Source organism: Phascolarctos cinereus, unplaced genomic scaffold, assembly GCF_003287225.1.
Source record: "Phascolarctos cinereus isolate Bilbo 61053 unplaced genomic scaffold, phaCin_HiC Scaffold_3;HRSCAF=262, whole genome shotgun sequence".
NCBI classification, from domain to species: domain Eukaryota; kingdom Metazoa; phylum Chordata; class Mammalia; order Diprotodontia; family Phascolarctidae; genus Phascolarctos; species Phascolarctos cinereus.
The window spans coordinates 69,509,875-69,523,404 of NW_027555736.1; the positions used below are offsets into that span (position 1 = coordinate 69,509,875).

The 13,530-nt window shown below is 37.9% G+C and overlaps 1 protein-coding gene across 1 annotated transcript in view; it reads left to right on the plus strand.

The window, feature by feature from the left end:
• WDFY4 (WDFY family member 4) overlaps positions 1-13,530 on the plus strand; it is a 395,486-nt gene that overhangs the window by 97,383 nt on the left and 284,573 nt on the right. The window contains 2 exon segments of the mRNA XM_078150902.1: positions 11,616-11,793; positions 11,796-11,829. Coding sequence (XP_078007028.1) covers positions 11,616-11,793; positions 11,796-11,829 — 212 coding nt within the window.

Here is a 13,530-nt window from a genome sequence, read left to right on the forward strand (position 1 = left end):
CTGTGCCGTGGAGAAACATCTTAGGGTTTCTCTCCTCTGATTGGCTACTGGCTCCTCCACCAGAATACCCTAACCATGCTTTTCTTCTATCCCTCCTCTCCAGATACCTCTTTTACAGCCTCTTAACAGATACCCTTTCTTCATAATAACAATAACAACAATAATAACACTAGCTAGTATTTATATAGTACCTACTATATGTCTAGCACCATTCTAAGCACTTTACAAATATTATATTATTTGATCTGATGCTGACAACAACCCTTCGAGATAGTTGCTCTTATTGTCCTCATTTAATAGATGAGGAAATGTGGCCAAAAAAAATTGATTATTTGCCCAGGGTCACATAGCTAGTAAGTGTGTGAGGCTGGATTTGAACTTAGGTCTTCCTGACTCAAAGTCCAGCATTCTATCCACTGTGCCACCTACCAGCCTGAATTCCTTCTCCATTCCACCTACTTCTTCCAACTCCTTTCTCATTCTAGAATGATGAATCCTGATTAGATCAACAATTAGATAGGTATAGACATACCTATCCTCGCTAGGGTATCTGAGTGTACTTAATTTGGAGTTGAGAAGAACTACATTCAAATCCTGCATCAGATTCTTATTAATTAATTAATCTAATTAATTCTTATTAATTCATATTAATTCTATGATCCTGGCAAAATTACTTAAACCCCTCTGAGACTTAGTTTCTTCATCTGTAAAATCAGAATAATAGCACCTACGTCATGGGTTTGTTGTGGGGACCAAATGAGATAATGTTATGTAAAAGCAATTTGCAAACCTTAAAGCACTATATGGGGCAGTTAGGTGGCCCAGTGGGTAGGGTGCTGGGCCTGGAGTAAAGAAGACTCATCTGAGTTCAGATTAGCCCTCAGACACTTACTAGCTGTATGACCCTGAGCAAGTCACTTAATTCTGTTTGCCTCAGTTTCCTCATCTGTAAAATGAGCTGGAGAAGGAAACGGCAAACCTCTGTAGTATCTTTGCCAAGAAAACCCCAAACGGGGTAACAAAGAGTCAGACATGACTGGAAAATGACTGAACAACAACAAAGCACTATGTACATGTTTATTGTCATTGTGTCGTCATCATTATCATCATCATCATCATCATCATCATCATCATCATCATCATCATCCCTGACCACTAGTCCCTTATGTACATTGTTTTCCCTATTAGAATGTTAGCTCCTTGATGACAGGGACTCTCTTTGCATTTTGTATTTTTATCCCCAGCCCTTAACAAAGTTCTTGGTATATAGTAAGCACTTAATAAAGGCCTTTTCATTCATTCATTCATTCATTCATTCAGCATGGCTATCACTTTCCCAGTCCTGGACACTAGAGGCTCTCTTAATGACTCCTGAGACTGCATTAGTTTCCATATCTACTCTATTATAATATTGACTCACATGGCATTTATAATCTACTCAAATGCCAGACCTTTCTTCAGGCTCCTTTCTAGTCATACTGTCCTTTATTTTGTACTTGTGAAGTTGATTTTTAAACCTAAGCTTAAGATTTTATATTCATGCCTATAAAATTCATTTGACCATTTTAACCCAATGTTTTAACTTTTCAAGATTCTTTTTGTATCTGAAACTATGAACATTTATTACAGTTAAAAATGCAAATTGAAGTTAACCTGATAGTAACAAAACAGTCCTGCTTGTCTGCATCCCCACCTGAAATTCCTTTTGATACCTTGTGTGTGTCTGTGTGTGTGTTTTAAATGTTTCATTTGTATCACTTTACCACTATGTTTGCCTCTGAAGATCTTTTTGGATCTAGACTCTTGTATCCAGTATGTTAGGTCTCCCTGCTAGCTTTTTGTCTTTTGATAATTTGATAAAGATGTCATATGTACCATTATCCAAGTCATTTAAAAAATGCAAAACAGCCCAGGGCCAAAACCAGATCTAGGAACACTGGAGACTTTTCAAGTTGAAGTTGAACCATTCATGATTACTCTTTGAGTTTGGCCCTTCAATCAATTCCAAATCCACTAATTGTACAATCATTTAGTCTGTGTCTCTTCCTATTTTCCACAAGAATAGCATGAGACACTTTGTCAAACGCTTGCATAAAGCATAGGCACATTGCATATATAGTATTCCCCCAATATAGAATGTCAAAAAAGGAAATATGGCGTTACTTATTTCCTTTTCTACATTCCAAACCTACTTTTCCCATTCTCTTGCGGGTACCACACTAACTCTTTGTCATTGTTGGGGCCATCTTCTGGACTCTGACTTCACTTGGCTTCATATTCATTTTCCTCTCTCTGGTTTGGCATTTTAATGTCTCACTATTGCCCAATAATTCTTAGACCTTCTGATCTTCTGTCATTCTTGACCTGCAGATCTTCAAGACCAAGGACCTCTATCAATGGATTTCTTAATTCTTGATCCAGGGCTCCTGAATTTTGCTAGAGAAAGCAGGAAGTTGGGTTGATTTCATACACTATTCACACACTAAGGAGCTTTATTGGCTTCTTAGCTCAATTCTCATAGTAGCTGCTTTAAGCTATTTCTTCTTTCTTCTCTGTTAACCACCCTCACCCTTCCCAATTACATTTTAATCTAGTTCAGGCTGCACTGGGACTTTTGCTGGCCACTGGAAGCTGGTGGGGTATGAGTTTGACACCTGTGACCTAGAGCACGAGAATCTAGGTAATTTTCCCAGAATCCCACAGCTAGCATGGCCTAGTCATAAATTTAGAGATGGAAGGGACCTTAGAAACTATTGAGTCACATACCATCATTTTACATATGAGGAAACTAAGACACAGAGAGATTAAGTGTCTCGCCCAGGGTCACATAGTTAGTAAGTGTAAATGGCAAGACTCGAATCCAGGTATTTCTGACCTTGAGACCAATGGTCTATTCAGTCATGCTGCCATTTATTTTGCATATATTTTATTTACATAATTTGCATATGTGATCTTTTCTGCCTGTCTGCCTCCCTTCACCTGCCCGCAATAGAATGTAAGCTCCTTGAAAGAAGGTTGGGTTTCATTCTTGACTTTGTATCTCCAGCATCTAGCACAACACCTTTCGCACAGCAAGCATTTAATAAGTGCTTGATGGATGAATGTTGAAAGAGTCATCACTACCTTGATTTTTTTTAACTTTTCTTCTCTCTGGTCACAGAGGAAATATCCCTGCCTCTCAGTAAAGTTGGTTCTTCTCTATGCTCTTGATTCTGCTTCAACCCCTGTCCTATTCTTCCTTTACAACATTGTGCTGATAGGCAGCTCCTGTCTCTCATATGTCTTCCCTCACTACTGCCACTTTATAAGCCCACCTGCAAATACGATCATTTTCTCCAATAAGGAAAAGAAAGGAAAGAAAGAAAAGGAAAGGGGAAGGGAAGAGAAAGGAAAGGAAAGGGGAAAGGAAAGGGTAAAGGGGAGAGAAGGGAATGGAAGGGAAGGGAAGAGAGAAGGGGGAAGGAGAGGGGAGAAGGAAGGGGAAAGGGAAGGAAAAACGGAAGAGGAGAGGGAAGGGGAAAGGGAAGAGGAAAGGGAAAGGAAGGGAAGGAAAGGAAGAGAAAGGAAAGAAAAGGAGAAAGGAAAGGGGAAAGGGAAGGGAAGGGAAGGAAAGAGAGAAGGGGGAAGGAAAGGGGAGAAGGAAGGGGAGAGGGAAGAGAAGGGACTATCAGAGTTAGAAAAGGAAACTTAGAGATCATTTTGTCATAATCCCCTAATTTCACCAGTGAGGAAATGAGGTCCCAAAAGATGAAATTATTTACTTACTATTGGTCAGTGGCAAAATCATCAAGATATGCTATTTCTGTACTACAGTTTCTTCCTTTAATATGTGGTAAAATATTTAGGGGCAATTTGTATTTTGTACTTAATTTTCAGTAGACACTCACTGAGTAATTAATGCATGTAAGGCATTGTGTTCGGCACTAAGGAAGATAAAGATAAATAAGATATAGTCCCCCACCATTATAAGACTTTCAGTCTAATAGGGTAAAGTACAAGCAAATAGGTCTAATGCAGAATAGACTATCATAAGGGCACACATGAGAGTGAATAGGAGTAAAAGGGGTCCAGTCTTCGACATATGAAATCCCACTGAACCCCATCTCTCTGCGAAGCAGTCCTTCAGAAGCAGGTGCTCTATACTTTGGTTCAAGAAGTCTACATTGATTCAATAGTCTGTACAAATCTGGGAACTTAACAAAAGAGACAAATCAGCAAATGTATCTTTGCCAAAGCATTAGGGAAACTCAATAAAAGTTAATGCATCCTGGTTTCAGCTAAGGAAACAACCATTTCCCTTTGGATTCACTTCTGGGTGATGACCTTAAGAGACCAAGCCAGAAGTGGGCTGAAATAAGACTTGAGTGTAATTCCATCAATATTAACAAAACACCCACCTGCCCTTTCTTTCTGGCCTGACCAAAATGACAATTAAGTGATGATTCACTCATTGTTGACATAGATCTCATGTCCAGGGCTGCATGATCCAGTTAAGAGCCACCCCTAAAGCAGAGGTGCTCTTGGTTTCTCTAAGTGATATTGACAAAGGGTGAGCAAGGATAGCTCAACACACTAGACTTCTGAATTCTGCCTTGGAACCTTCATTAACAACTCATATTAGTGAGTCTTTAATAGTTACTGCTTAATGTCAGAAAATTAAAAAAAACATACACAGACACATTTTAATGAATTTGGTAATCATTATTGTTTAGTGAAGGCACATGTAATTTGTCTACTCAGCTACTTCCTGTGGACTGACACATTGTGAAACATTCTGAGATGTCATTCCATTTAATCCTGCAAAATATTTCAAGACACCAAAAAAATACTATTTTTGTTTCTGTCATGCCAGTGAGTATGGATATCAGGGTTGGCTTCATAGGTCAGTGATCTAAAAGGAAAGTGTGAGTCAGTGTGATATAGTCGAAAAAATGTTGAATTTATAATGTGATTTGAAATCTGGCTCTTATACTACCTATGTGACCTTGAACAGTTAGCTTAATTTCCCTAGGCCTCAGTTTCCTAATCTATAAAATGAGGGTACTGGACTGTAAGTCTCCAAGGTCCTATTAGACTCTAAATGTAAGACCTATGGCATCATGCATTATAATGATTCCAAGTTGTTTACAGTTGTGTGGATTTGAGCTCATTATTCTTCTTCCGACATTGTAAGAGATAAATAGTTCCAATAGGTACAAAGAAAGTTGTTCTGCATCCAAAGACATACAGTTGTTTTCCAGATCCACCTTCAAGTTGACTATGATTTTCCTTTAGTTTAAACTTTGAACGGTTCTTTCAAATAACTTGCTTTTTTCAAAGAACTACCAGACCTGATTTTTTGCTTTCAAGATCCCCCCACCTGACAAACCATTCAGTTTCTCGTTTTGATCTTATTTCAGCTCTGTATTTGATACCTCTTTTATAGATCTTTCCCCAAAAGTTGTCAGGGAAAGGTTTATCACCCCAATAGGGGTGTTAGGCTATATGGCCTCCAACATTCCTTCCATCTCTAACATGCTATGCTCTGTGATATATGAGCTCTTGGGAAACATAGGATAAGAGAGAACAAAGGCCAAGGCAGGTATGTCCTGGTTTGATTTCTAGAAACGCCATTGGCTTGCAACAGACTTTTTTCCACCCTGAGACAGGACAGCAAAGAGTACTGACTTGGACTTTGTAATTCTCAATGATTTATCATATGTCTCATTGGCATAGCAACTCACCTTTGTTTCCTTTCCTTTCTCTATTTCTTTTTTGTTTCTCTCTATCTTGGTTTCTTTCCCTCACTTTCCCTTTGCCTTCCTTGCCTTCACAGAAGAAGAAAACAAACGTAGATAACACATTGAAGCTTTCTTTTGGTGGTCTTAGCATGGAGACAGAAAAGAAAAGTCAAGTCACTAGATTTTTGTTAGCTATCACATTTTGACTGTGCAAGTAATTTATATATTCAGATAGACTAGTATAACCTTAAATACTTCCTCTAAAAAGGGAATTGTTATACATGTATCCATTCATGTAACTGGGCTACAAAGACTCAGGTCATCTGTCTTTAAAAGAATGAAACAGGGAATGAGATCAGGAAGTCTGAGACCAAGGATCATAGATTTAGAGCTGAAAGGGACCTTGATGGTGATCTCGTCCACCTCCTTCATTTTATTGTTGAGGAAACTGAGATTAAAAGATGAGTTAAAGTGAATTATCTGAGGTCACATAGCTAGTGGGTTGCTGAGTTGGGATTTCAACCCAGATTCTCCAATTCCAAATAGTGTATGCTCTCCTCTTGACTGTGCTGACTCCCTATAATAAAGAGCTAAAATCTTCAACCCAACAGTGAAAAATTCAAGACTGAACTGTTAAGTGGAGAAAGTAGAGAACTACTTAAAGACTATTGTACAAACTGCTATGTGACATTCTGCCCTGCAAATACAATCTACTGGTCAACTTTGTACTCCCAACACATTTACCACAGAATACTAATTGAACCCGCCTTATCTCCCTCTTACATTGTAAGCAATATGTGTTAGGAAAAATCAATCTATTTGTATGGGGGAAAACAGACTGGTTTCCTGCCATTGTTTACATTTTCACTAAAACCCAATTTTCCTGGAACTACCATTGAAAACTGTACATTTTATTCAAAACAAGGCAATATTGGTATTGACAGTGCTACAATGATAATGAGGGCGATCAATTTCTCATTCTCCATTATGGTGATATTGAGCAGATTTTGGAGTAAACTTGCAGTTTAATTAGCCAGTATCAGCATTTTCCCCCTTTTTACAAACTTTTTTTTGGGGATTAAAAGTATTCTTGTCCTATTTGCAAAATAAAAAACCCCCAAAGCCCCAACAACAATAAGTGCTGGTAATAAAAACTGGATAGTTGTTGAGATTTCTTTTTAATTCTTATTAATAATACATTGTGGTTTTATTTTTGCATCTTCTTTTGTGCAGACAGTCTTCCCAAGTCTTCTGCCAAATTAAGAGTGTAGTTACCAAATCAAATAATGAAAGTCAAGGGAAAGGGAAATTTCAAGGCAAAATGTTATTTTCCATTATATGTGGAAGGAACAGAGAAGTACACTATGTTGTATAATGGCTTTGAAGAAAAGATGGATGAACAGAGGTCTAGAGTAAGACATTCTTTCAGATAGATTGTAACTTGTATATAAAGACTTAATAAGACTAAAGACATTTGATTGTTCAATAGAAACTACATTGATGCATTTAAACTGTTGTTCAGATTACTTGTTGAGGTAGACAAAGTTCACTCTGGGTACATTTAGGGTTTGTCTTTCTTTTTTTTTCCTTCCTCCTTTCTCTCTTTCTTTCTTTCTCTCTCTCTCTCTCTCTCTCTCTCTCTCTCTCTCTCTCTTTCCTTCCTTCTTCCTTCCTTCCTTCCTTCCTTCCTTCCTTCCTTCCTTCCTTCCTTCCTTCCTTCCTTCCTTCCTTCTTCCTTCTTTCCTTCCTTCCTTCCTTCCTTCCTTCCTTCCTTCCTTCCTTCCTCCTTCCTTCCTTCCTTCCTTCCTTCCTTCCTTCCTTCCTTCCTCCTTCCTTCCTTCCTTCCTTCCTTCCTTCCTTCCTTCCTTCCTTCCTTCCTTCCTTCCTTCCTCCTTCCTTCCTTCCTCCTTCCTTCCTTCCTTCCTTCCTTCCTTCCTTCCCTTCCTTCCTTCCTTCCTTCCTTCCTTCCTTCTTTCTTTCTTCTTCTTTCTTTCTTTCTTTCTTTCTTTCTTTCTTTCTTTCTTTCTTTCTTTCTCTCTTTCTTTCTCTCTTTCTCTCTTCTTTCTTTCTTTCTTTCTTTCTTTCTTTCTTTCTTTCTTTCTTTCTCTCTTTCTTTCTTTCTTTCTCTCTTTCTCTCTCCTTTCTTTCTTCTTCTTTCTTTCTTTCTTTTTTCTTTCTTTCTTTCTTTCTTTCTTTCTTTCTTTCTTTCTTTCCTTCCTTCTTTCTTTCTCTTCCTTCCTTTATTTTTTCTTTTCTCTCTCTCATACTCCTTTTTCTTCTCTTCTCTTTCCTTCCTTCCTTCCTTCCTTCCTTCCTTCCTTCCTTCCTTCCTTCCTTCCTTCCTTCTTTCTTTCTTTCTTTCTTTCTTTCTCTTTCTTTCTTTCTTTCTTTCTTTCTCTCTTTCTCTCTTTCTTTCTTTCTCTCTTTCTCTCTCCTTTCTTTCTTTCTTTCTTTCTTTCTTTCTTTCTTTCTTTCTTTCTTTCTTTCTTTCTTTCTTTCTTTCCTTCCTTCCTTCTTTCTTTCTCTCTTTCTTTCTTTCCTTCCTTCTTTCTTTTTCTTCCTTCCTTTATTTTTTTCTTTTCTCTCTCTCATACTCCTTTTTCTTCTCTTCTCTTTCCTTCCTTCCTTCCTTCCTTCCTTCCTTCCTTCCTTCCTTCCTTCCTTCCTTCCTTCCTTCCTTCCTTCCTTCCTTCCTTCCTTGCTCTCTCCCTTCCCCCTATTATGTGATCTGCTATTTAGTTTCATCAGTATGGGGATGTGATGTGAATAAGTGAATACATCCAGACAAGGAATGTCCAATGTGGAAACTGCCTCCAGCAATACAGATCAGCAATTTGTCTTCAACTCGTAGTCTCAGAGATTTACTGAGGACGCAGAGAGGTTATATAATTTGCCCACACTCACATGATTAATATATGTTAATGGCAGGACTTAAAGTCAGGTCAATCAGTCCATAATTAAGTGCCTACTTTATGTCAGATGCTGTTGTTTGGCATTGATGATACAAAGGCAAAAAAGAAACAGTCCCTGCCTTCAAGGAGTTTACATTGTATCAGAGGAGACAATATGTATGTATATAAATATGTGGAAGATACATGTGAAATAAACATAAGGTAATTTGGGTGTGCATCATAACTGGAAGGTTTGGGAAAGCCTTGTAGATGTGAACTTGGAATGAACTGAAGGATGTAGCATCGGAGGTGAAGAGAGAGAACATTCAAGGCTTGGAGGCAACCTTCGCAAAGGCAAGGAGCCCGAAGTTAGAAGGTTGTATTTGAAAACCAACAGAAATGCCAGTCTGACTGGTGTAGAAAAGTGGAGTGCAGGAAGGTCTTCCTGACTACGAGGCATTGTGCTTTCCTCTGGATCCTTGCAGTATTCCAGTAAAACACACACGGATTGGATGTTGAGACATTTAAAAATATAGACAGTGCTTCAAAAGATCTACTATTATATCTGTGTTGGGGAGGACTTCAAGGAGAGGAAATAGCCTCTCCCCAGGCAGCCAACTCCATTTCCTCTTTGGATACTTTTTAGGTGAGCAATGCCTTTCTTAACCCATGGTTCCCAGAATGGAGGCTAGGGACCTTAGAGGTAGGGCACCTAGTCCAACTCTCATTTTACTGAGGATGAAACTGAGGCCAAGACAGGTTAAGCAACTTGACTAAAGTTATATACAATCATCTGTGAAGCCAGGATTTAAACCCAGGTCATCTCTTCAAACCCAGCACTATTTTCTCCATACCCACACCATCTCCCTTAAAAAGACATAGCAGCTAATTGTGCACATACAATATTTGCATCTTATAAATTAAATTAAAAAGATAACATTTGAACCCTAAAGTTGATTACATATGACCAAATGAGGTTGTACATATGCATTTTGTATGTGAATTTATCTATGTATCTGTATATATATTTGTATATGTATATGTATAAAAGTTATTACCTGACACATAGTGGGACATAAATATTTGCTGACATTATTATTATTGTTGTTGTTGTTGTTGTTGTTGTTACTGTTATTGTTATAAATGGGGACTCTATCCTCATTATTATAAATGGAGATTCTATTATTATAAATGGAAATAAGTGGAGACTCTTTCCTCAAGTAGTAAGGATTAGAAACTCCATTTAAATGATCTATTCAATTCCACAAACATTTATTAAGCGACTTTTATGTGCAAGGTGAAATATAATGTGATTTGGTGGATAGAAGGGCAGCCTCCAAGTTAGAAAGAACATAGTTCAAGTCTAGCCTCTGATAAATACCGATTGTGTCACTCTCTGCAAGTCCTAGTCTCTCTTTGCTGAAGGCAACTCTATAAGACTATAAACAGCAAAGTGAGTACTACCATTTATCAAAATTATATATGTTGTCCTAGGTAGGTCATCCATCTTCTCTGAGTTTAACTTCTCTAAAATATGAAGGTCAAATTAGATGGATGTCTAAGGTTCCTTTTAGCTCTAAGACTGTGATCCTATAAACGAAATTTAAAGAATTTCTTGTAGTTGTCTATAAAGGGATTTATTGGTACATAAATTAATATGCTTCACTTGAAGCATAAGGCTTCAAAATACTGTATGTGCTAGGGGTTCAAATCCTGAGGTCCACAGAGGTCTATGGATAATTTAAGGGCTTTTGAATTTCTTTAAAAAAACATTTTAATAACTGATTATCAATAAAATAGGCTTATTTTATAATTATATGCATTTTATTTTATGCATTTAAAAACACTATTCTGAGAAAGGATCCATTTACCAGACTACCAAAGGGGCCCATGAATCTTCAAACAAACAAAATAAGATTAAAGACTGCTGCTATAAAGAAAAAGAACATATCAACTGTATTTATTCTGTAATATTTAGCACTGTGGGGTTTTGTCTACTCCTTGGTTTATATATTGTAATGTTTTCTACCTTTTAAACCACTTATTTCACCAGAGGCTAGTTAGTACAGATTAGATTTACTAGTAACCAGTCAATTAATAAACATTTATTAAGCACTTACTATATGCTTGATACTTGCCACATGACTTTATTTATTACAATAGGGGTAACTAACCACCACGGTTCAAGAAAGGCATTACTAAACTGAAAAGTATCCAGATAGGAAGGGAAAAGGCTGTGAATCCATGACCTATAAGGATAATTTAAAAGAGCCAGACATGTTTGGCCTAGTGGAGAGAAATCTCAAGGAGAAAAATCTCTGTTGTCAAGTATTGATGGGAATACTGATGTGGAACATATGAATCTCCCATTCTACTGCTGTTTACCAGTTCAAATCTAATTTGTGAATGTGCTTAAATATCAGAATGCATTAAGAATCTGTGGTTTTATCACTTCGAGGTGCTGCCTTCCCTAATGCTGATCATAGCCCATCTTGTTGCTAAATAGATAAATACTAGGGATCTGCCTGAAGCACAGACTGGTCAAATGACTTATTTAAGGTCCTATAGCTAGTAAGTAGGAACACATACAGCTAGTGGCACAATGGATAGAGTGCCGGGCCTGGAATCAGGAAGCATCATCTTCCTGAGTTCAAATCTGGCCTGATATACTTAATAGCTTTGTGACCCAGGGAAAGTCACTTAAGTGTGTTTGCCTCAGTTTCCTCATCTATAAAATGAGCTGAGGAAAGAAATGGCAAACCATTCCAGCACCTTTGCAGAGAAAACCCCAGATGGGGTCATGAAGAATTGGACATCACTGAAAAACTACTCAATAATAACAAACCTAGTAAGTAAGTATCAGAGGCTGAGTTTGATCCTAAGTTTTTTCTGACCTGGGTAGCACTCTACATACAACTCTATATCATCTATTCCTCTACTAGGCTATCTCCAAAATATATCCAGTTTGAATATCTCTGTACTTTTTCCTTTCTCATCTTTTTAGCTTTCTAAGGAAATTCAGTGCTCCTTGGCCAATTACATCCAGTCACTGGTGAAGTCAGAGAAGAACCGTCAAATCATGTGTGAGGCTGGATTGCTCAAGACCATTATCACAGTCTGCCAGAAAGCCTTAAACGACAGCAGTGACCCAGTTCATTTGTCTCTCATTAGGATTTTTGAGAAGCTGCTTCCCAAGCCATTGAGCCAGACATATTAAGGTAGGGTGTCTGTTTTAAAGCGGAATCCAAGTCTCAACAATAATTCTTACTCCCAAAGAGAAAATGTGTCAGCACAAATTATTCTATGATCAGCCTGTGATTTATGCTTTAGTGCAACTAAGAAGTAGAATGTTACTGAGGGAGAAGGGTGTGGATTTGGACTCATAATCTCATGTCATACCATGGTAACTATTCCTTTGTTTCCAGTGAATATCAAGACGGATGGCAAGAGAGAATAATACAATTTCAGAAGTAGGAGGGAGCTTAGAGATCATATAGCCCAATCCCTTCATTTAACAGATGAGGAAACTGTGTCCCAGAGACAGGAAATGTCTGAGGATAAGAGGGAAAGTTTTTGTTATTAATTAGGTCACAATGATGATGATGATGATGATGATGATAGCGATGATGATAATGGCTAACATTTATATAGTACCTATTATAGCCATAAAGAGTTGAACATGACTGAACAACAACAATAAAAATGTACCAGGTCCTATGCTAAGTACTTTGAGAAATAAGTTCTATTATTACCCCCATTTTATAGTTGAAGAAACTGAGGCAAACACGGTTAAGGATTTGCCCAGGATCATACAGCTATTAAGTGTCTGGGACTAGATTTCAACTCAGGTCTTTCTGAGTCCAGATCTAGTGCTCTATCTACTGTGCTACTCAGCTGCTTCTGGGATCTTATCCCAAAGTCATATTGTCCCAGTGAGTCTTGACATTCGTGGCTTTGTTTCCTCAAGTAGTTTTAGATGTTCTTTCTTTAAATAGTAGAAATAACTCTGAACTAGGCACAGAGTGATAGAACTAGTTCTGTTCCAGATCTGACCAATTGTCCATCTCTTGGACACTTCCCCAAGAAGAGGACACCAGCACATCAGATTTAGTGTCTTCTTTATGAGTATGGTCATATGATAAGGCATACTAGGGGAGAAGAAGATCAACCAAAGAGTGCCCCTAGTACTAGCTCTGCCAGAAGTCTACGATCTTGGGAAAAAATTCAATTTCTCCCTGACCACTTATTGAGTGGCCGTGATGAGCACTCTCCACATATCCATATCCATTGTGGTGCGGACAAAATGAGGTAGCATGAAAACACTTTATAAAAATGCAAAATGATGTACAAGTGAACTATATGTATATGTGTAATAATTATTATTATATATTGATTGTAATTAAAATTGCCAGGAATCTTTGGTATCACCATTCCAGTAGATGATCCTTTGAGTTTGTGCAAAAATAGTCATAAATAAGTATATCATTAAGTCATTGTTCACTATGTGCTAATCACTGGGGACATAAAGAAAGGAAAAAGGAGTCCTTTCCCTCAAGGAGCTTACATCTAGTGGGAAGGGACAACATGGAAGTAACAAGGCACATAAAATTCAGAGTCTATGGAAAGCTGCCTTAGATGGAAGGGCATTAGCACTTGGGTGGGATTGGGAAAGGTGTCCTGCAGAAGGTAGCATTTGGATGAAGTCAGGAATCTTGGATGAAGTCAGGAATTTTGAGAAGAGGGACAGCTACATGGGCATGGAAGAGCCAGTGTAAAAACATAGAGATGGGAGATTGTGACATCAAGTAGACCAGAATGGCTGGATTGTAGAGTTCTGCAAAATAGAAGGTTACTTGCTGCTTAATTATTTTGCTTATGTTACTAAAGGTTATACTGGTCTTTTTTGTAACCAAGCTTAA